We start from the raw sequence: 25,311 nt of genomic DNA on the forward strand, positions 1-25,311 counted from the left end.
GGAAACGGTGAGAGGTTAGTATGTTTTGTTGTATCCTCTGTTGTTGGTAATGGTGAGAGGTTAGCATGTTTTGTTGTAGCCTCTGTTATTGGTAATGGTGAGAGGTTAGCCTGTTTTGTTGTAACCTCTGTTATTGGAAATGGTGAGAGGTTAGCATGTTTTGTTGTAGCCTCTGTTATTGGTAATGGTGAGAGGTTAGCATGTTTTGTTGTAGCCTCTGTTATTGGTAATGGTGAGAGGTTAGCATGTTTTGTTGTAGCCTCTGTTATTGGTAATGGTGAGAGGTTAGCATGTTTTGTTGTAGCCTCTGTTATTGGTAATGGTGAGAGGTTAGCATGTTTTGTTGTAGCCACTGTTATTGGTAATGGTGAGAGGTTAGCATGTTTTGTTGTAGCCTCTGTTATTGGTAATGGTGAGAGGTTAGCATGTTTTGTTGTAGCCTCTGTTATTGGTAATGGTGAGAGGTTAGCATGTTTTGTTGTAGTCTCTGTTATTGGTAATGGTGAGAGGTTAGCATGTTTTGTTGTAGCCTCTATTATTGGTAATGGTGAGAGGTTAGCATGTTTTGTTGTAGCCTCTTTTATTGGTAATGGTGAGAGGTTAGCATGTTTTGTTGTAGCCTCTGTTATTGGTAATGGTGAGAGGTTAGCATGTTTTGTTGTAGCCTCTGTTATTTGAAATGGTGAGAGGTTAGCATGTTTTGTTGTAGCCTCTGTTATTGGTAATGGTGAGAGGTTAGCATGTTTTGTTGTAGCCTCTGTTATTGGTAATGGTGAGAGGTTAGCATGTTTTGTTGTATCCTCTGTTATTGGTAACTGTGAGAGGTTAGCATGTTTTGTTTTAGCCTCTGTTATTGGTAATGGTGAGAGGTTAGTATGTTTTGTTGTAGCCTCTGTTATTAGTAATGGTGAGAGGTTAGCATGTTTTGTTGTCGCCTCTGTTATTGGTAATGGTGAGAGGTTAGCATGTTTTGTTGTAGCCTCTGTTATTGGTAATGGTGAGAGGTTAGCATGTTTTGTTGTAGCTTCTGTTATTGGTAATGGTGAGAGGTTAGCATGTTTTGTTGTAGCTTCTGTTATTGGTAATGGTGAGAGGTTAGCATGTTCTGTTGTGGCCTCTAACTTTCTCACTCATTCTGATTCATGATTTATTCATGATTTTTCTTAATCATGGCATCATCAGAATTTAATTTTTAATCGTCAATCACATACAGTTGAAGTCAGAAGTTTACATACACTTAGGTTGGAGTCATTAAAACGTGTTTTGAACCTCTCACAAATTTCTTGTTAACAAACTATATAGTTTTGGCAAGTCGGTTAGGACATTACTTTGTGCATGACACAAGTAATTTTTGAATCAATTGTTTACAGACAGATTATTTCACTTATAATTCACTGTATCACAATTCCAGTGAGTCAGAAGTTTACATACACTAAGTTGACTGTGCCTTTAAACAGCTTGGAAAATTCCAGAAAATTAAGTTATGGCTTTAGAAGCATCTGGTAGGCTAATTGACATCATTTGGATGTATTTCAAGGCCTACCTTCAAACTCAGTGCCTCTTTACTTGACATCATGGGAAAATGAAAAGAAATCAGCCAAGATCTCAGAAAAAAATTGTAGACCTCCACAAGTATGGTTCATCCTTGGGAACAATTTCCAATCGCCTGAAGGTAACACGTTCATCTGTTCAAACAATAGTACTTAAGTATAAACACCATGGGACCACACAGCCGCCATTACGCTCAGGAAGGAGACACGTTCTGTCTCCTAGAGATTAACTTACTTTGGTGCAAATCAATCCCAGAACAACAGCAAAGGACCTTGTGAAGATGTTGGAGGAAACAGGTACAAAAGTATCTATATCCACAGTAAAACGAGTCCTATATCGACATAATCTGAAAGGTTGCTCAGCAAGGAAGAAGCCACTGCTCCAAAACCACCATAAAAAAGCCAGACTACTTAGCCACATTTAAAATGTTTGCTTCACTGTCAAAATAGCTATGGTGTGGACTGTATACTCAATACAATCTAAATCTGATACCTCACTGTCTGTCTTTTGACTGATACTGCTTTTAAACTGGTCTGGTGAGTCTACTCAAATATTTGTACTATACATGTTTCTATCTGCAGGCAATACTTTGATCATTTGTCATTTTTAATGATGATACATTAATTTACGAATAGATATGGCAGGTTTCAGGACACTGATATCTGAAAAATGTTGAAAAATTATACTGCCACTATTTTCACCACCAAAGCATAGCAGTGTGATTTTAATTTGATTTGACTCTTTGCAGGCTGTCAGGCTGTCTAGTCACAGAGGAAAGCTGTGCTTCTCTGGTCTCAGCTCTGAGGTCAAACCCCTCACACCTGAGAGAGCTGGACCTGAGTAACAATGACCTGAAGGATTCAGGAGTGAAGCTGCTCTCTGCTGGACTGGATAATCCCCACTGTAAACTGGAGACTCTGAGGTCAGTATTCCTGTAGTTGGTCAACAAGTGATAACTGTTCACTAGATCCACATGTGTTTACCAGACACACATAGTCCACACCATATGTGTTTGGACAGTGAAGCTTACAGTTTTAAATGTGGTGCAATGCTCCAGCATTTTGGATTTGAGATGTTTCATATTAGGTGACCTTACAGAATGTCACCTTTTAGTTGAGGGTATTTTCATATATATCTGTTTTACCATTTAGAAATTAAAGCACTTTCTGTACGTAGTTCTCCCATTTGAAGAAGTCTTAATTATTTGGACAAATTCACTTATATTGTATTAAAGTAGTCATAAGTTTAGTAGTTGTACCATATTCCATGCCTGAGGTGATTACATCAAGCTTGTGATTCTATAAACTTGTTGAAATCATTTGCAGTTTGTCTTGGTTGTGTTTTTGGATTATGTTTTTCCTAATAGAAACTGAATGGTGAATAATGTCCTGTCATTTTGGAGTCACTTCACTTGTATTGTCAGTAAGAATAGAAGATGTTTCTGAACACTTCTACATTCATGTGGATGCTACCATGATTATGAATAATCATGAATGAATCGTGAATGATGATGAATGAGAAAGTTACAGAGGCACAAAGATCAGACCCCCTCTGTTATTGGTGTTATTCTGTATACTTCTGGCCCTTCTTTGGACACTGTGTTAACTAACCTCTAGACGAGCTTCAATGCCATACAACTCTCCTTCCGTGGCCTCCAACTGTTCTTAAATACAAGTAAAACTAAATGCTCTTCAACCGATCGCTGCCTGCACCTGCCCACCTGTCCAGCATCACTACTCTGGACGGTTCTGACTTAGAATATGTGGACAACTACAAATACCTAGGTGTCTGGTTAGACTGTAAACTCTCCTTCCAGACTCACTATAAGCATCTCCAATCCAAAGTTAAATCTAGAATTGGCTTCCTATTTCGCAACATAGCATCCTTCACTCATGCTGCCAAACATACCCTCGTAAAACTGACCATCCTACCGATCCTCGACTTCGGCGATGTCATTTACAAAATAGCCTCCAATACCCTACTCAATAAACTGGATGCAGTCTATCACAGTGCCATCCGTTTTGTCACCAAAGCCCCATATACAGTGGGGGAAAAAAGTATTTGATCCCCTGCTGATTTTGAAGTTTGCCCACTGACAAAGAAAGGATCAGTCTATAATTTTAATGGTTTATTTGAACAGTGAGAGACAGAATAACAACAAAAACATCCAGAAAAACTAATGTCAGAAATGTTATAAATTGATTTGCATTTTAATGAGGGAAATAAGTATTTGACCCCCTCTCAATCAGAAAGATTTCTGGCTCCCAGGTGTCTTTTATACAGGTAACGAGCTGAGATTAGGAGCACACTCTTAAAGGGAGTGCTCCTAACCGCAACTTGTTACCTGTAAAAAGACACCTGTCCACAGAAGCAATCAATCAATCAGATTCCAAACTCTCCACCATGGCCAAGACCAAAGAGCTCTCCAAGGATGTCAGGGACAAGATTGTAGACCTACACAAGGCTGGAATGGGCTACACGACCATCGCCAAGCGGCTTGGTGAGAAGGTGACAACATTTGGTGTGATTATTCGCAAATGGAAGAAACACAAAAGAACTGTCAATATCCCTCGGCCTGGGGCTCCATGCAAGATCTCACCTCGTGGAGTTGAAATGATCATGAGAACGGTGAGGAATCAGCCCAGAACTCCACGGGACGATCTTGTCAATGATTTCAAGGCAGCTGGGACAATAGTCACCAAGAAAACAATTGGTAACACACTACGCCGTGAAGGACTGAAATCCTGCAGCGCCCGCAAGGTCCCCCCTGCTCAAGAAAGCACATATACATGCCCGTCTGAAGTTTGCCAATGAACATCTCAATGATTCAGAGGACAACTGGGTGAAAATGTTGTGGTCAGATGAGACCAAAATGGAGCTCTTTGACATCAACTCAACTCGCCTTGTTTGGAGGAGGAGGATTGCTGCCTATGACCCCAAGAACACCATCTCCACCGTCAAACATGGAGGTGGAAACATTATGCTTTGGGGGTGTTTTTCTGCTAAGGGGACAGGACAACTTCACTGCATCAAAGGGACGATGGACGGGGCCATGTACCGTCAAATCTTGGGTGAGAACCTCCTTCCCTCAGCCAGGGCATTGTAAATGGGTTGTGGATGGGTATTCCAGCATGACAATGACCCAAAACACACGGCCAAGGGAAACAAAGGAGTGGCTCAAGAAGAAGCACATTAAGGTCCTGGAGTGGCCTAGCCAGTCTCCAGACCTTAATCCCATAGAAAATCTGTGGAGGGAGATGAAGGTTCAAGTTGCCAAACGTCAGACTTGAAACCTTAATGACTTGGAGAAGATCTGCAAAGAGGAGTGGGACAAAATCCCTCCTGAGATGTGTGCAAACCTGGTGGCCAACTACAAGAAACGTCTGACCTCTGTGATTGCCAACAAGGGTTTTGCCACCAAGTACTAAGTCATGTTTTGCAGAGGGGTCAAATACTTATTTCCCTCATTAAAATGCAAATAATTGTATAACATTTTTACATGCGTTTTTTCTGGATTTTTTGCTGTTATTCTGTCTCTCACTGTTCAAATAAACCTACCATTCAAATTATAGACTGATCATTTCTTTGTAAGTGGGCAAACATACAAAATCAGCAGGGGATCAAATACTTTTTCCCCCCACTGTACTACCCACCACTGCGACCTGTACGCTCTCGTTGGCTGGCCCTCGCTTCATACTCGTCGCCAAACCCACTGGCTCCAGGTCATCTACAAGACCCTGCTAGGTAAAGTCCCCCCTTATCTCAGCTCGCTTGTCACCATAGCAGCACCCACCTGTAGCACACGCTCCAGCAGGTATATCTCTCTGGTCACCCCCAAAGCCAATTCCTCCTTCGGCCGCCTCTTCTTCCAGTTCTCTGCTGCCAATGACTGGAACGAACTACAAAAATCTCTAAAACTGGAAACGCTTATCTCCCTCACTAGCTTTAAGCACCAGCTGTCAGAGCAGCTCACAGATTACTGCCCCTGTACATAGCCCATCTATAATTTAGCCCAACTACTTCTTCCCCTACTGTATTTATTTATTTAGCTCCTTTGCACCCCATTATTTCTACTTTGCACTTTCTTCCACTGCATATCTACCATTCCAGTGTTTTACTTGCTATATTGTATTTACTTTGCCACCATGGCCTTTTTTTGCCTTTACCTCCCTTATTTCACTTCATTTGCTCACATTGTATATAGACTTATTTTTCTACTGTATTATTGACTGTATGTTTGTGTAATACCCTTGTTTGAACCAAGTATTGAGTTTATTTGTTATAATTAATTGGTATTATATTTAAAAGATGATTGAATTGCTCCTAAACTGTAATGTTGTTAATGCATTATGCTTTTTGAAGAAATATTTATTTAATGTATAAGTGAATAGTTTGTTTTACTTTGAAGTTTCCGTTTTGACCAATAAGGTCGCTTGTTAAGTTGTGGCCAATGGGAGTTGACCTGGTTAACGGGAGGGAAAAAGACGTTGATGAAAGGATGGACGTTTTACCTCAGGACGGTTGGTGAAGAAAAATTATAAAAGAAGACGACAGAACTACAACAAAACCCATAGCTACTAAGACATGAAGGGAAATACATGTTTTATTTAATAAAAGAGTTGTTATAATTTAGTTAAAACTTAGTAAAGACTGAATCTACCGACTCGTCGTGGAGGTATTAGCCAGCTAGAGGTTAGCCTAGCATCGTGTGACACCGGGAGATAATTTCTTGGGAATCTTAACGAGTTCATGTTGCCATGGGGATATCGGTTACTAAGGAGTACTGTCTGCATGGGTAGCTGTGTTGCCATGGGGATATCGGTTACTAAGGAGTACTGTCTGCATGGGTCGCTGTGCTGCCTTGGACTTGGTGAGGAAACCTGCATGGAACTGCCATACTTCGCTGAGGGAATATCTACCAAGTCGTGAGTAACCACAATGTGAGGTGCTTAATTTGGACACGGGTTGTGCACGACTCATTGGGGTTTATTATTTTTATTTTTTTATTTTGATGTTGTGTCTGAACATGTATTTGTGTTTGAAAATGTTTTAATACACATATGGAACATTATGTATGTTGCCTTGGTGGAGTCATTAATTGTTTTAATTTAATGCACGGGATGGTTTATCCTGATTCAATAACAGAAACCTATAATCATTTCATCTGAAGTTAATACCCTATTGTCATAACCCTAGATAGTTTACAATAGGAATTCTTATTGGAGATGTCCTTCTCACCTAACATCCCATGCTGCTGAGATACTCTACATATGTTAATGTTGTGAGAGTCATATTCAAGCCTGGTGAGAGGGTTACATTTGTTTAACTCCATGTGTAACTCTGTGTTGTTATATGTGTCGAACTGCTTTGCTTTATCTTGGCCAGGTCGTAATTGTAAATGAGAACTTGTTCTCAACTTGCCTACCTGGTTAAATAAAGGTGAAATAAATAAATAAATTGGTAATGGTGAGAGGTTAGCATGTTTTGTTGCAGCCTCTGTTATTGGTAATGGTGAGAGGTTAGCATGTTTTGTTGTAGCCTCTGTTATTGGTAATGGTGAGAGGTTAGCATGTTTTGTTGTAGCCTCTGTTATTGGTAATGGTGAGAGGTTAGCATGTTTTGTTGTATCCTCTGTTATTGGTAATGGTGAGAGGTTAGCATGTTTTTTTGTAGCCTCTGATATTGGTAATGGTGAGAGGTTAGCATGTTTTGTTGTAGCTTCTGTAACTTTCTCACTCATTATTATTATTCATGATTCATTCATGATTTTTCTTAATCATGGCATCATCAGGATGCTTTTAGTAGTGTTTAGAAACATGTTATCTACTCACTTGTAAATAGAATGACTCCAGTCACCATCTGTAATGAACACGATGGGAGACAGAGAGCTGGTTTCAAGCGCAGGGCTCAGCAGGTGTTTATTGTAAAGGACCACAGGAGGAGGCAGGTAGCTGGGTCCAGGGGCAGGCAGAAGGTCATACACAGGGGGGTCCAAAAAGGCAACAGTACAGGCAGGGAAACGGCAAAAGGCATCATTAGTGAGGCAGGCAAAAACTATCATTCACGGGAGGAGTAAATTACGGGAAATGCAGCACTCCGAACAGCCTTGTGTCACAAAACAAACAACACTTCACAATGATGGGGGTGCAAAGAACTGAACTAAATAGAGTTTGATAATGACATACAGGTGTGTGAACAGGTGATCAGAATTCAGGTGACTGGGATCTGGAGAGTGAGCTGCGTTCAGGGGGGATCTACGTGTTTGAGAGTGTGAGCTGGAAGCAGACGTTACACCATCCACCATTTTAATATTGGGCAAAACACAACCCAAAACACAACCAAAACAAACTGCAAAATCAATCAACGAGTTTGAGTCACAAGCTTGATGTAGTCGCTGCGTTCAAGGAATATCGGATCAAATACGCAACTTGTGACTACTTTAAGCCACTATGAGTGAATTGGTCAGAAAGCATATGACTTCTTTAAATAGGGGGACTAGATACATGAAGTGCTTTCATTTTTCTAAACGGTGAAACAGATATGTATGAAAATATCCTCAAATGAAAGGTGACATTATATACTGTCACCTCATATGAAACATTTGATCTGAAATCCAAAATGTTGGAGTTTAGAGCCACATTTAACCTGTTATGGCTAGGGGGCAGTATTTTCACGGCTGGATAAAAAAACGTACCCGATTTAATCTGGTTACTACTCCTGCCCAGTAACTAGAATATGCATATAATTATTGGCTTTGGATAGAAAACACTACAAAGTTTCTAAAACTGTTTGAATGGTGTCTGTGAGTATAACAGAACTCAAATGGCAGGTCAAAACCTGAGAGATTCCTTTACAGGAAGTGGCCTGTCTGACCATTTCATGAACTTCTTTGACATCTCTATCTTTTACAAAGGATCTCTGCTCTAACGTGACACTTCCTACGTCTTCCATAGGCTCTCAGAGCCCGGGAAAAAACAGAATGTCGTCAGCCCAGCCCCAGGCTGAAACACATTATCGCCTTTCTCAAGTGGCCGATCAAGGGACTGTGGGCTTAGGCGCGTGCCCTGGCCGCCCCGTCTTTGTGAATTTTCCTCTGTTTGCCGAAAAGGAGATTCCCGGTCGGAATATTATCGCTTTTTTACGAGATAAATTGCATAAAAATTGATTTAAAACAGCGGTTGACATGCTTCGAAGTACGGTAATGGAATATTTAGAATTTATTTGTCACGAATTGCGCCATGCGCGCGACCCTGATTTACCATTTCGGATAGTTTCTGGAATGCACGAACAAAACGCCGCTATTCGGATATAACGATGGATTATTTGGGACCAAACCAACATTTGTTATTGAAGTAGCAGTCCTGGGAGTGCATTCTGACGAAGACAACAAAAGGTAATCAAACTTTTATAATAGTAAATCTGATTTTGGTGAAGGCTAAACTTGCCGGGTGTCTAAATAGCTAGCCCGTGATGGCTGGGCTATGTACTTAGAATATTGCAAAATGTGCTTTCACCAAAAAGCTATTTTAAAATCGGACATATCGAGTACATAGAGGAGTTCTGTATCTATAATTCTTAAAATAATTGTTATGCTTTTTGTGAACGTTTATCGTGAGTAATTTAGTAAATTGTTAGTAAATTTCCCGGAAGTTTGCGGGGGGTATGCTAGTTCTGAACGTCACATGCTAATGTAAAAAGCTGTTTTTTGATATAAATATGAACTTGATTGAACAAAACATGCATGTATTGTATAACATAATGTCCTAGGTATGTCATCTGATGAAGATCATCAAAGGTTAGTGCTGCATTTAGCTGTCTTCTGGGTTTTTGTGACATTATATGCTAGCTTGAAAAATGGGTGTCTGATTATTTCTGGCTGGGTAGTCTGCTGACATAATCTAATGTTTTGCTTTCGCTGTAAAGCCTTTTTGAAATCGGACAGTGTCGTTAGATAAAGGAGAGTCTTGTCTTTAAAATGCTGTGAAATAGTCATATGTTTGAAAAATTGAAGTTTTTGTATTTTTGAGGAATTTGTAATTCGCGCCACGCCTATCATTGGATATTGGAGCAGGTGTTCCGCTAGCGGAACGTCTAGATGTAAGAGGTTAAAATGTTATCTTCACTGTCAAAATAGATATGGTGTGGACTGTATACTCAATACAATCTAAATCTGATACCTCACTGTCTGTCTTTTGACTGATACTGCTTTTAAACTGGTCTGGTCAGTCTACTCAAATATTTGTATTTTACATGTTTCTATCTGCAGGCAAAACTTTGACAATCTGTAATTTATATTAACGTACGTTAATGTATGTATAGATATGGAAGTTTTCAGGACACTGATGTATCTGAATATGTTGAAGAAATATACTGCCACTATTTTCACCACCAAAGAATAGCAGTGTGATTTTAATATGATTTGACTCTTTGCAGGCTGTCAGGCTGTCTAGTCACAGAGGAAGGCTGTGCTTCTCTGGTCTCAGCTCTGAGGTCAAACCCCTCACACCTGAGAGAGCTGGACCTGAGCTACAATCACCCAGGAGACTCAGGAGTCAGACTGCTCTCTGCTGGACTGGAGGATCCACACTGCAGACTGGAGAAACTCAAGTATGTAGAGGGTTTATGTCAATGTTCATATCAGACATGTTTGACTTCTCAGGCTAGTTAAGACAAACATTCTGACCACCACTTGGACAAAGTTATATGCTGACTTGTGTGTGTGTGTGTGTGTGTGTGTGTGTGTGTGTGTGTGTGTGTGTGTGTGTGTGTGTGTGTGTGTGTGTGTGTGTGTGTGTGTGTGTGTGTGTGTGTGTGTGTGTGTGTGTGTGTGTGTGTGTGTGTGTGTGTGTGTGTGTGTTCAGGTGTATCCCTCAATGACTGTCTGTTTTTCTGCTTACCGCTACAGTGTGGAACATGGTGGAGAGAACAGAATGAAACCTGGGATTAGAAAATGTAAGTTGACTGCTGTGAAGAATATGACTAAGAATAAGTCTTAATTCAAGTTAAGTCAAAGACCATCATCATTACTGACTTGGTCATATTAAATATCATCTGTAGTTCTACAGAAGCAGAAATCAGGGACACCAACGTTTACAAAGACTTGATATGACAGTGTGTGTGTGTGTAATTATTGTGAATAAGTGTGTATTATATTACCATACAGTATAACATATGATCATTAAACAAGTCTCAAGTTACCTTAACTTCTCCTTTTTGATACCTAGAAACATCTACATTAAATGAATTAGTGAAAAGTGAGTTAACATTCTAATGTGAATGATGATGATTTCTAATATTGTGTCTGGTTTCATCCATCAGATGTCTGTGATCTCACACTGGACCTAAACACAGTAAACAGACGCCTCTCTCTGTCTGAGGAGAACAGAAAGGTGACATGTAGGAGAGAGAAGCAGCCGTATCCTGATCACCCAGAGAGATTTAAGGTCTGTAGACAGGTGCTGTGTAGAGAGGGTCTGACTGGGCGCTGTTACTGGGAGGTAGAGTGGAGTGGGATAATGGGGGCTGGTATAGGAGTGACATATAAAGGAATCAACAGGAGAGGAAGGGATGATGACTGTTGGCTTGGATACAATGACAAGTCCTGGAGTCTGTTCTGCTCTGACAACAGTTACTCTGCCAGGCATAATAATAATCCCACTACCATAGACGTCCCCTCCTCCAGCTCCCACAGAGTAGGAGTGTATCTGGACTGGCCAGCCGGCACTCTGTCCTTCTATAGAGCCTCCTCTGACACACTGACCCACCTGATCACATTCACCTCCACATTCACTGAGCCCCTCTACCCAGGGTTTAGGCTTTGGTATGACACCTCAGTGTCTCTGTGTCAAACACAACATGATGTTTCACTCTAATCAGGGTCATGTTCAGTAAGACACACTGGAGCAACAATGTAGAATATCTCTCTAGTCATGTTCAGTAAGACACACTGGAGCAACAATGTAGAATATCTCTCTAGTCATGAGATAAAATGTTATTATTATATCTAAATATTCATGATTATACACCACCTAAGTGAATAGTCATTAATAGAATGAATTACCCCACTGTGTTGTTAAACTGGTTTCATTTACACATCACTGATCTGGTTGTTATTTTGCTTCTTAGTGTTTGTAAATATTGTAGAATGTTTATTTGTCAAATTCTTGACACAACAATCTGGTTTGTGTATAAACTCAATTCAACTGAATGAAATGATGTGCCAGATGTGACTAATAAAGGGTCATCAACCAGATGGAAGAAGAGAGGTGGAAATGTTTTAATATTGATCACAATATGACAGTACAGTAATAGATGGAAGAAGAGAGGTGGAAATGTTTTAATATTGATCACAATATGACAGTACAGTAATAGATGGAAGAAGAGAGGTGGAAATGTTTTAATATTGATCAGAATATGACAGTACAGTAATAGATGGAAGAAGAGAGGTGGAAATGTTTTAATATTGATCACAATATGACAGTACAGTAATAGATGGAAGAAGAGAGGTGGAAATGTTTTAATATTGATCACAATATGACAGTACAGTAATAGATGGAAGAAGAGAGGTGGAAATGTTTTAATATTGATCACAATATGACAGTACAGTAACAAGGGTTGTGTTCAGTACATAGAAATGGGTCTAATTCAGTTGAAGAGGAAGCTTTTAAATTCACACAAAACAGGACACTAATCATTCTGTTTTCACTACTGTATGATGCTGTACAAACACACATACACATGGATTAGGTGTTGTAGATAGGTAGTGGAGTAGGGGCCTGAGGGCACACATCGTGTGTTGTGAAATATATTGTTAATGTATTGTCATATTTTTGAAATGTTGCCGAACCCCAGGAAGAGTAGCTCCTGCAGCAGCTAATGGGGATCCATACATAAATATATCATAAATACAATTACCTCTAATACCTCTGGGATTTTGTCCTCTCTTATCTCTGATCACAGACTTCTAATACCTCTTGGATGATGTCCTCTTTGCAGGCGAGGACCATGTACTTCTTCATGTGACCTCATCAACAACCTGAAAGAGTGGAAGTATTGGTTTCCATCCAGGTAATATCTAGCCCTGTCCAGGGGACCAGACCCATAGACTGGAGGTATTAGTTTCCATCCTGTCCAGGGGACCAGACCCATAGACTGGAGGTATTAGTTTCCATCCTGGCCAGGGGACCAGACCCATAGACTGGAGGTATTAGTTTCCATCCTGTCCAGGGGACCAGACCCATAGACTGGAGGTATTAGTTTCCATCCTGGCCAGGGGACCAGACCCATAGACTGGAGGTATTAGTTTCCATCCTGGCCAGGGGACCAGACCCATAGACTGGAGGTATTAGTTTCCATCCTAGCCAGGGGACCAGACCCATAGACTGGAGGTATTAGTTTCCATCCTGGCCAGGGGACCAGACCCATAGACTGGAGGTATTAGTTTCCATCCTGGCCAGGGGACCAGACCCATAGACTGGAGGTATTAGTTTCCATCCTGTCCAGGGACCAGACCCATAGACTGGAGGTATTAGTTTCCATCCTGGCCAGGGGACCAGACCCATAGACTGGAGGTATTAGTTTCCATCCTGGCCAGGGGACCAGACCCATAGACTGGAGGTATTAGTTTCCATCCTAGCCAGGGGACCAGACCCATAGACTGGAGGTATTAGTTTCCATCCTGGCCAGGGGACCAGACCCATAGACTGGAGGTATTAGTTTCCATCCTGGCCAGGGGACCAGACCCATAGACTGGAGGTATTAGTTTCCATCCTGGCCAGGGGACCAGACCCATAGACTGGAGGTATTAGTTTCCATCCTGTCCAGGGGACCAGACCCATAGACTGGAGGTATTAGTTTCCATCCTGGCCAGGGGACCAGACCCATAGACTGGAGGTATTAGTTTCCATCCTGGCCAGGGGACCAGACCCATAGACTGGAGGTATTAGTTTCCATCCTAGCCAGGGGACCAGACCCATAGACTGGAGGTATTAGTTTCCATCCTGGCCAGGGGACCAGACCCATAGACTGGAGGTATTAGTTTCCATCCTGGCCAGGGGACCAGACCCATAGACTGGAGGTATTAGTTTCCATCCTGTCCAGGGGACCAGACCCATAGACTGGAGGTATTAGTTTCCATCCTGGCCAGGGGACCAGACCCATAGACTGGAGGTATTAGTTTCCATCCTGGCCAGGGGACCAGACCCATAGACTGGAGGTATTAGTTTCCATCCTAGCCAGGGGACCAGACCCATAGACTGGAGGTATTAGTTTCCATCCTGGCCAGGGGACCAGACCCATAGACTGGAGGTATTAGTTTCCATCCTGGCCAGGGGACCAGACCCATAGACTGGAGGTATTAGTTTCCATCCTGGCCAGGGGACCAGACCCATAGACTGGAGGTATTAGTTTCCATCCTGGCCAGGGGACCAGACCCATAGACTGGAGGTATTAGTTTCCATCCTGGCCAGGGGACCAGACCCATAGACTGGAGGTATTAGTTTCCATCCTGGCCAGGGGACCAGACCCATAGACTGGAGGTATTAGTTTCCATCCTGGCCAGGGGACCAGACCCATAGACTGGAGGTATTAGTTTCCATCCTGGCCAGGGGACCAGACCCATAGACTGGAGGTATTAGTTTCCATCCTGGCCAGGGGACCAGACCCATAGACTGGAGGTATTAGTTTCCATCCTGGCCAGGGGACCAGACCCATAGACTGGAGGTATTGGTTTCCATCCTGGCCAGGGGACCAGACCCATAGACTGGAGGTATTAGTTTCCATCCTGGCCAGGGGACCAGACCCATAGACTGGAGGTATTAGTTTCCATCCTGGCCAGGGGACCAGACCCATAGACTGGAGGTATTAGTTTCCATCCTGGCCAGGGGACCAGACCCATAGACTGGAGGTATTAGTTTCCATCCTGGCCAGGGGACCAGACCCATAGACTGGAGGTATTAGTTTCCATCCTAGCCAGGGGACCAGACCCATAGACTGGAGGTGTCCTCTTCACCTCGGGGACAGGGACTTTGTTGGTCTTCCAGCCAATCTCACCTTTAGTATTTGGTCCCATTTTCCTTGCTTGCAGTGATTAACCTCACTTGGGCAGGTGGGACGCTACCGTCCCACCCACGGTTAACACTATTCAACAGCCAGTGAAAATCAGAGCGCCAAATTCAAAACAACAAAATGTCATAATTCAAAGTTCTCAAACATACGACTATTTTACACCATTTTAAAGATACACTTCTCCTTAACTACATATAGTTTGTGACTCTACAAACTTGTTGAATTAATTTGCAGTTCGTCTTGGTTGTGTTTTGGATGATGTTTTTCCTAATAGAAACTGAATGGTGAATAATGTCCTGTCATTTTGGAGTCACTTCACTTTTATTGTAAGTTAGAATAGAATATGTTTCTGAATACTTCTTCAAATTACCAATGTCCTTATATGAACTGTAACTCAGTAAATGTTTGAAATTGTTGTATGTTGCATTTATATTTTGGTTTCCGTAGTTTCATCAGATGTTGTTCTTTACCCAGACACCCTGCACAGTCTGTAGATGTTATCTGTGGTTAGAGGCATTTATCAATGTATTCATTCAGACTGTCAACAGATAATATAACATACCTGATTCCAACATTAAGTGCAGGACTTTATACAAGGCATTTGGTCCAGGTGTTCCAATTGTCTAGAGAAATGCATTTTCTCCGCTCCTAGAAGGTACTCTGCTAACTGGTAATATAGGAGAAATCTGAAATGTGGCATTGAATTCATAGCAGTAACGGGACCAGTCTAAAAGCCACTATGATAGGAACAGTATCTATACAGGAGAATGATCAGAGTTATGTCTCCACTATTAAAGGGACAGTATGATCAGAGTCATGTCTCCAATGTTCACTTTAGGGAAAGAAGTCACACTTCCTGTTTCCACTCATCTTTATTTGACTTGCTGCAATACAGAGGTACAGGCCGTATTAAATCATACATTAACTCTCTAAACTTTTCTTCATTTTGTCTTTATTGAAAATGAAAGCTGTGTGTTCCTTTATTCACCATTTCAATAAGGGAAGAACCAGTTTTAATGTCCAGCAGGCTCTGACAAGATCCAGAAAGTATTAACACTTCAAGACTCTATGGTCAGATGACTTTTCATAGAGACGTCATGGTAAATAATGGTAATGAGGGGGGACTAAGACCACAGTACACCACTACACTGGGAGTAGAGAATCATCAATAGTGTTGCTGTGGACACTGGGTAATCTGACTAACACACACACCTGTTTGACCTCTCTGTGACCTCACTGTAGGACTATACTTATGTTACTATTCTGAGTCAATTCAGGTAGCACTTAATGTCCTGTGTTTGTGTTAACCATGGCAACCAGCGTTGTAAATAAAGAGATGTGCAGAAAGATAATCAGCCTCTGTGTCTGTGGATCCTTTCCCCTTGTATGTATGTTTCATATCAGACTCTGTGGATCCTTTCCCCTTGTATGTATGTTTCATATCAGCCTCTGTGTCTGTGGATCCTTTACCCTTGTATGTATGTTTCATATCAGATTGTGTCTGTGGATCCTTTACCCTGGTATGTATGTTTCATATCAGACGCCCATCTTTTCAAAGAAACATCATTTCATTCAGTCGCTAATTGAGTAAAATAAGGAGTGCTTCAGTCCTTGTTTCGTTTTCACTTGTTGTTACCCGGTAAATAACCAACAACCATGGATAACCACAAGGAGAATAAGGTGAGGAAACCGTCCATGTCAGCCAGGTCCATCTTTTTAAAGAAACACCATTTATTTACATCTCTAGGGCTCCTGGTGGCTCACCGATCTAAGGCACTGCATCTCAGTGCTAGAGGATCAGTACAGACACCCTGGTTCGAATCCAGGCCGTATTACAACAGGGGCGGAGTTTGAGGGGTGTCCGAGGTGGCATTCAGATGTCAGGGGTGTCCAGTGCCTCCCCAAAATGTCATTCGCTACTGGCAGTTTGATGCTGATTGACATGTCATTTCACCTTTTGTTGAAAGAAGCATTTATTTTTACGTTCAAATCGAGGACGAGGAAAAGAGAATATTAATGTTGGTTGCGAGATACAGAAGAAGAAGAGAGAATATTTCCACAGCTCCACCAGCTCTTTTCAGGCTTGGCTCCTGCATCATATATGAAGTAAGTTTTAAGGTTTAGCATCGGGTTTAGGTTTCCTGAACAACTTCTATGAAAGTTGAGTCGCTGTGTAAGTTAACCTATAATTCTTAAAATAATTGTTATGTTTTTTGTGAACAATCAAGTTCATATAAATTACTCACGATAAATGTTCACAAAAAGCATAACAATTATTTTAAGAATTATAGATACAGAGCTCCTCTATGCACTCGATATGTCCGATTTTAAAATAGCTTTTCGGGTGAAAGCACATTTTGCAATATTAAGTAGATAGCCCGGCATCACAGGGCTAGCTATTTAGACAGCCACCAAGTTTAGCACTCACCAAAGTCAGATTTACTATTAGAAAAGTTTTGATTACCTTTCCTGTTCTTCGTCAGAATGCACTCCCAGGACTTCTACTTCAATAACAAATGTTGGTTTGGTCCAAAATAATCCATAGTTATGTTCCAACAGCGGCGTTTTGTTCGTGCGTTCTAGACACTATCCGAATGGTAAATAAGGGTCGTGCGCACGGCGCATTTCGTGACAAAAGATTTCTAAATATTTCATTACCATACTTCGAAGCATGTCAACCGCTGTTTAAAATCAATTTTTATGCAATTTTTCTCGTAAAAAAGCGATAATATTACGACCGGGAATCTGCAATTAGGTAAACAGCCGAAAGAAAAGAAATCACTGGGTCGAGTCGGGCACGCGCCTAATTCCTTTGTCCTCTGATCGGCCACTTGGCAAAGGCGATAATGTGTTTCAGCCTGGGGCTGCCTCGACATCGTTCAGCTTTTTCCCGGGCTCTGAGAGCCTATTGGAGCCGTAGGAAGTGTCACGTTACAGCTAAGATCCTGACTCTTCAATAAACGAGGCAAGAACAACAACACCTTGTCAGACAGGCCACTTCCTGCATGAAACCTTCTCAGGTTTTTGCCTGCCAAATGAGTTCTGTTATACTCACAGACACCATTCAAACCGTTTCAGAAACTTTAGGGTGTTTTCTATCCAAAGCCAATAAGTATATACATATTCTAGTTACTGGGCAGGAGTAGTAACCAGATTAAATCGGGTACATTTTTTTATCCAGCCGTGCAAATACTGCCCCTATCCCCAACAAGTTAAACATTTTTACATTTTTTGTCATTTAGCAGACACTCTTATCCAGAGCGACTTACAGTAGTGAATGCATACATTTCATACATTTTTTTTTCTTCTGTGCAGGCCCCCCGTGGGAATCGAACCCACAACCCTGGCGTTGCAAACACCATGCTCTACCAACAAATTGTCTTTCTCTGAGCATTTGTATTCGTATAAAATCATTTAATTTCCCCATTTTGTTTGAGCATACAATTTACCTCAGTATTTTAATTATTTGTTTTATACAGTCATTTATGCAAATCTTTATCAAGGTTGTCAATAAATTGGGATCCCATTGTATACTTCAAAGTTAGAGATATGTTGAAACTGGATCCATCATAATGATCCTACATGTTATAGTATGTCATGGCCTTTTCTGGCCAACTGCTGTTATGTTTATGATATACTATGGTGTTGTTGATGAACCCTGTTTTATAGTATGTCATGGCCTTTTCTGACCAACTGCTGTTATGTTTATGATATACTATGGTGTTGTGTCACTAGACTTTGACCAGATATTATTGCATCCAAAGATCAACTGCACCTAGAACATAGATACAGAGCCACTTGTCATCAGGAAGCTGCTCTCTCAGCACAACGGAAAATATCTCAATGACTTGACATGTTCTGGCTGTGAATTCAGGCTACAAGGTAAGAATCTTCCCAGTGATTATTGTAAAGTGTGTAGAGAAATTAAATGTATGGTTTTATTTTATTATACTGAATGACAGTAAAACACTCAGATCTAAAAGTCCATTTCACCTGGGACAGTTATGTGACAGTTCAATCATACAAAATGGCGCTAACTGGGCGTAGGCAAGTCAAATTCAAAAACATATTGTTCATATATTCGTATATTGTGGTTATTTTACAATTTGTATATTTTTATGTATAAGTTGTAAATCGTCTTTCAAAATATCGTAAAATTTGTTTTCTAAATTACAATGAGCTCCTCTTTCCTGTGTAATTTGGTTTGAAACCACTGAACATACTTTTCTTAATATAGTTGATGATATTGTTGTGTGTATTCATATAGTTGATATTTTTAGTGGACAGTGTTAAAATAGTCCTACTCTCCTTAAAATGTTTTCGATATAAATTAGATGTGTGGGGTGAATTCGTTCTGTGCCCATCTGTGTGCCCCAGGGTGATCGCTCCTACACTATCTACAATCTAAAAGGGTTCTTTGGCTGTCCCCATAGGAGAACCCTTTGTAGAACCCTTTTTTTGGTACTAGGTAGAACACTTTTGGGTTCCGTGGAGAACCCTTTCCACAGAGGGTTCTACATGGAAGCCAGAAGGGTTCTACCTGGAACCCAAAAGCGTTCTCCTATGGGGACGGCCGGAGGACCCGTTTGGAACCCTTTATTCTAAGAGTGTACTGTATCATAGGTCTATAGACTTGTCTTCTCAAAACAGGCTTAAAACACAACAAGCAGCAAACAAACATGTTCTCTTTATAATCTACAGTTAACTCCTTTCACTCAGGAAGGTATGTTGTGTGAAAGAGAGACTAATAAATATTGTTCGAGAGCCTAACAACAACTTACACTTCCTCAAAACAGTTTGTGTGTATTCATTAGTGCCCACCGTAGCAAAACGTTTGGCAACAGAAACCGTTTAGGTCACATTGTACAGCGTTCAGAGTAAACAGTTTATGTTTTATTTAACATCTTAAAACTGTTGGCTGTGGAGTAAACTAATGAATACGACCCAGGTTGTCGCCTACGACTCGGCATGTTGATACCTGCCTCTTGCTGAAACCTGAACGTAGCCTGAGGGGTATACTATGATACAGGCTTGATATACTGGTTTTCTAAAGCTAGCCAGCTTCAGTTAGCTTCACATTCCAGCTCAGGCCTCACCCATCAGAATATACAGAACAGAACAGAAAAAATCGCAATGAAGTTTCAAGGTGAGAATCCTGCCAGGGATTATTGTAAAGTGTGTAGATAAATTAAATGTAATGTTAGTATAGTGAATGACAGTAAAACACTCCTGACAGTCTACTACTACTGAGACAGGTTGGTGTAATGTTAGTATAGTGAATGACAGTAAAACACTCCTAACAGTCTACTACTACTGAGACAGGTTGGTGTCAGTTTAATCATACAAAATGGAGCTGACTGGACGTGGTCAAGTCAAATTCAATATATCAATATTCATATATTATAGTTCTACATTTAACATTTCATATGATAATGTAATTGTATCATAGTTCCTCTATAGTGTAGTGATTCTCTACATTTCATATGATAATGTAATTGTATCATAGTTCCTCTATAGTGTAGTGATCCTCTACATTTCATGTGATAATGTAATTGTATCATAGTTCCACTATAGTGCAGTGATCCTCTACATTTCATATGATAATGTAATTGTATCATAGTTCCTCTATAGTGCAGTGATTCTCTACATTTCATATGATAATGTAATTGAGCCACTTCACAATTCCAACCAAGTGACCCAATTGGTGCCAATGGTGCGATGCGTAGGTTGTTGGCCTTTTACATGTGAGACCTGGGTTCACTTCCCTGCCCAGCTGTTTGCTACATTGGTGTCAAAAGTGGTATGGTGTCTGTGAGGTCATCAGAATGGACCGGATGTGTGAGGGGTCTGAGTAGTCGAAGCACGGGACTAATTAACACTGATACTGGGTTAACACTATTGATACTGATACACTATTGATATTGATACTGGGTTAACACTATTGATACTGATACTGGGTTAAACCTATTGATACTGATACTGGGTTAACACTATTAATACTGATACTGGGTTAACCCTATTGATATTGATACTGGGTTAACACTATTGATACTGATACTGGGTTAACCCTATTGATATTGATACTGGGTTAACCCTATTAATACTGATACTGGGTTAACCCTATTGATACTGATACTGGGTTAACACTATTCATACTGATACTGGGTTAACACTATTAATACTGATACTGGGTTAACCCTATTGATACTGATACTGGGTTAACCCTATTGATACTGATACTGGGTTAACACTATTGATACTGATACTGGGTTAACCCTATTTATACTGATACTGGGTTAACACTATTTATACTGATACTGGGTTAACCCTATTTATACTGATTCTGGGTTAACCCTGTTTATACTGATACTGGGTTAACCCTATTTATACTGATACTGGGTTAACCCTATTAATACTGATACTGGGTTAACCCTATTTATACTGATATTGGGTTAACCCTATTTATACTGATACTGGGTTAACCCTATTGATACTGATACTGGGTTAACACTATTTATACTGATACTGGGTTAACCCTATTGATACTGATACTGGGTTAACCCTATTGATACTGATACTGGGTTAACACTATTTATACTGATACTGGGTTAACACTATTGATACTGATACTGGGTTAACACTATTTATACTGATACTGGATTAACCCTATTGATACTGATACTGGGTTAACACTATTGATACTGATTCTGGGTTAACCCTATTGATACTGATACTGGGTTAACACTATTGATACTGATACTGGGTTAACCCTATTGATACTGATACTGGGTTAACACTATTGATACTGATACTGGGTTAACACTATTGATACTGATACTGGGTTAACACTATTTATATGTTAAGGGCTCCTAAAATTGGAACAAAACTATTTGTCTCCCTCTTGATGTTGCTTGCAGTTCCTCTCTCTCTTCCTGCATTCCTCTAACCCCTCCCTCCCTCCCTCTAACCCCACCCCTCTGGCAGAACCAGGAAGTCCATCCCCCTTCACAAACTCTCTTCTGAGGAAACGAAACTGATCTGAGTCTCTGTCTCGTCTGTCTGTGTGAGAGTGAACAACCGTCCAAATGGCTCAACAGGGAGTTCTGCTGGACCAGGACCAGTTCTGTTGTTCTGTCTGTCTGGATCTACTGAAGGAACCAGTCGCCATCCCCTGTGGACACAGTTACTGTAGGAGCTGTATTGAGGGCTGCTGGGATCAGGATGTTCTGAAAGGGGTCTATAGCTGTCCTCAGTGCAGACAGACCTTCAGTCCGAGGCCTACGCTGAGTAAAAATAACATGTTGGCTGAGCTGGTGGAGAAACTGAAGAAGACAGGACTCCAGGCTGCTCCCCCTCCTGCTCTGTGCTATGCTGGACCTAGAGATGTGGCGTGTGATGTCTGCACTGGGACCAGAAAGCAGAAAGCCCTCATGTCCTGTCTGGCGTGTCTGGCCTCTTACTGTGAGACTCACCTCCAACCTCACTACGAATCTCCAGCTTTCAAGAAGCACAAGCTGGTCAAAGCCACCGCACAACTACAGGAGAAGATCTGCTCTCATCATGACAAACTGCTGGAGGTTTACTGTCGTACCGATCAGCAGTGTATCTGTCTGCTGTGTGTGATGGATGAACATAAAGGCCATGATACAGTGTCAGCTGCAGCAGAGAGGACTGAGAAACAGGTAAGACCAGAACAACTTGTTGGTGACTGTCTGATAAACAAAGAATTAAAGATACAGTAGGAACTAAGGCTGTTTGAATATGAGATCATTGAAATGAAATAGATCCTCAGCAGAACAAATATGAACACAAACCTTGAGTATATAGATATGTCAACCCAGATTCTCCAGATGTATCACCATTTTATAATGTCAAACACTATTATCATTCTGAATGCCCTTTTATGAGTCCAAAGTTCAGTCTCAACCCATTGATACATGTAGTCCTACCATAAAAACTATAATCATTCACATAGCAACAAATAAATATCATTTAGTAAATGGACCATCCATTTTTTAGACCTTCCTCTCTATGGGCCCTATGTCACATTACTATACTATTGATCTACTGGACTAATAAAGCTTGATAGCTCATTGAAGAGTGATTCTCCACAGAGGCAGCTGGGGATGAGTCAGCAGAAGGTCCAGCAGAGATTCCAGGAGAGAGAGAAGGAGCTGAAGGAGCTCCAACAGGCTGTGGAGTCTCTCAAGGTGAGTATTGTTGACCAGAGGAGACACACCATTTCACCTGTCTCCTCCAGTCAGAGAGAGAGAGAGAGAGAGAGGAGAGGGGCTCCTATCCAATCCCACTGACCCCACTGTTGGGAACAGGTTGTCACTGCTGAGGCAGTGAAGAAAGTAGAGGAGGATGGGTCAAGGCTGAGGGATCCTGAGAGGATCCCTGTGAGTAGTAGATCTGTGACAGCACAGAGGGATGGGCCAACCAGTGATATATGCTTCAGTAAGGTTGGCTTCTTAGTGTTCATAGCAAATGGTTATCAACTGTACCGCAGAAATGGAATGTAAATCACTGAAAAAAAATATGTTTTGGTGGCAGCTGCAGAGAAGTATTTGGTCATACTAGATTTGACTTCAGAAGAGTTCCAGGGTGTGTTGAGTGGTGGTGTCCCGTCCTCCCAGGCCGTTGGCCTGGTGCAGGAGCAGATAGGGTCAAAGTAGTGGAATGGGGTAGTGGGTTTTAATGAGTGTAGGGTTAGTTGGCCGGTTGCAGGAGCAGATAGGGTCAAAGTAGTGGAATGGGGTAGTGGGTTTTAATGAGTGTAGGGTTAGTTGGCCTGGTGCAGGAGCAGATAGGGTCAAAGTAGTGGAATGGGGTAGTGGGTTTTAATGAGTGTAGGGTTAGTTGGCCTGGTGCAGGAGCAGATAGGGTCAAAGTAGTGGAATGGGGTAGTGGGTTTTAATGAGTGTAGGGTTAGTTGGCCTGGTGCAGGAGCAGATAGGGTCAAAGTAGTGGAATGGGGTAGTGGGTTTTTAATGAGTGTAGGGTTAGTTGGCCTGGTGCAGGAGCAGATAGGGTCAAAGTAGTGGAATGGGGTAGTGGGTTTTAATGAGTGTAGGGTTAGTTGGCCTGGTGCAGGAGCAGATAGGGCCAAAGTAGTGGAATGGGGGTAGTGGGTTTTAATGAGTGTAGGGTTAGTTGGCCTGGTGCAGGAGCAGATAGGGTCAAAGTAGTGGAATGGGGTAGTGGGTTTTTAATGAGTGTAGGGTTAGTTGGCCTGGTGCAGGAGCAGATAGGGTGAAAGTAGTGGAATGGGGTAGTGGGTTTTAATTAGTGTAGGGTTAGTTGGCCTGGTGCAGGAGCAGATAGGGTTAAAGTAGTGGAATGGGGTAGTGGGTTTTAATGAGTGTAGGGTTAGTTGGCCTGGTGCAGGAGCAGATAGGGTCAAAGTAGTGGAATGGGGTAGTGGGTTTTAATGAGTGTAGGGTTAGTTAGAAGGGTGTTTTTAGTATTATCATATAATAGTTTATCATCTGGTAAATCTATTAGGAGTGACCTACTATTGGAGGTGTTAATGTTATTATGGAGAATTGAGAGAATGGGTCTAGTAGTGAGATTCTGCTGGGTCCCAGCACATTCAGGTGTGGAATGGAATGAAATTGTAGACTAGTTAGCTAAAATAACTTTAAAACAAGATATAATATATATTAATGTTCCACTGGGTAGAGGTGAGGACAAATGTGAGATCAGAGACATTTTGATAGATGTGTGGCAGAAGAGATGGGACTCTGAGCACAAGGGACGGCATTTATATGTCCTCTAAAGGTCGGTGGACCAAGGTTCAAAGGTCAGATTAGGAAGGAAGAGGTGGTGTTTCCTCGATTGTCTTTAGGACATTGTACATTGAACTGGTCCTTCCATCTGGTTGGCAGCATGTGAATGGTTTGTGTCTGGAGGGTATTGTCAATGAAACGGTGGAGCATGTGTTGTTATATTGTTGTAAGGATGTTGAAGAGAGGGAAAGATTGAAGTGTAGGGTCATTGAGGTTGGATGGGGTTGGATGGGGGTTGGAAGGGATTTGGGGGATGGGGGAGGGTCTATTAGACGTTAGTAGGGATCTTTTTATTTTCTCAGAAGTACTGAGTTAGGTAGGAGGATTTAGAAATGGTGTAAACCGTGATTGAACACACTCCAGCACAGTAGGAGGCGCCACGCTCCTTTAACGTTGGTTTGAGGACCGCCATTATACCATAGAAGAAGAAGAAGTTGGTAACGTGAGGTTTTGTCGTTCGTAAAGAGTGCAGCTATTCTTTTGCCTATTTTCCAAATGTATTTTGTCATGGTGGGAGGGTTTGTTTATCGGTTTCCGCTGTTTATCGGTTAGAGTTGAGGAGGGAGTAGGGTAGTTTGATGTCCTCAACCGAGTGGAGAAGAAACGCTGTCTCTTCAGGTGCGTTGTGGAGAATGGTGTGGAGGAATTATTGATCCTGGTCGGTGAACAGGTGGGAGAGGAACATATACACTCTGTATCCAGAATGAACAAGGCGGTGGTTGTGGTAATGTAAAAGGTGAGTCTTGTTACCCGGCTAGTTACCAGTATGATTTATGTGAGGGGTTGTGTTGGTGCTGATTTCGACAAGAGTAGTGGTGTCTAATCTGCCTCCGTTTATTACCACCGAACAGATCCGTAAAGAGTTGGTTAGTTTTGCTAAATGTGGAAGTGTTTTTCTGAACGA

The 25,311-nt window shown here is 41.5% G+C and overlaps 2 protein-coding genes across 2 annotated transcripts in view; both read left to right on the forward strand.

Moving 5' to 3' along the window:
- Window positions 1-10,886: 10,886 nt before the first annotated feature.
- Window positions 10,887-11,808, forward strand: LOC123732605 (stonustoxin subunit beta-like; the record flags this gene model as incomplete). The annotated part of the gene is made up of 1 exon (XM_045711879.1): window positions 10,887-11,808. A coding segment is annotated over one exon (537 nt), but the record flags the coding sequence as incomplete, so codon positions are not given.
- A 9,893-nt stretch (window positions 11,809-21,701) lies between these two features.
- The window catches only part of LOC106596130 (tripartite motif-containing protein 16-like), a 9,173-nt gene continuing 5,563 nt past the window's right edge, over window positions 21,702-25,311 (forward strand). Inside the window, exons 1-2 of the mRNA XM_045711877.1 lie at window positions 21,702-22,298; window positions 22,731-22,826. Of these exons, the coding sequence (XP_045567833.1) occupies window positions 21,702-22,298; window positions 22,731-22,826 (693 nt within the window). The remainder of the gene's footprint in view (window positions 22,299-22,730; window positions 22,827-25,311) is intronic.

Source organism: Salmo salar, unplaced genomic scaffold, assembly GCF_905237065.1.
Source record: "Salmo salar unplaced genomic scaffold, Ssal_v3.1, whole genome shotgun sequence".
NCBI classification, from domain to species: domain Eukaryota; kingdom Metazoa; phylum Chordata; class Actinopteri; order Salmoniformes; family Salmonidae; genus Salmo; species Salmo salar.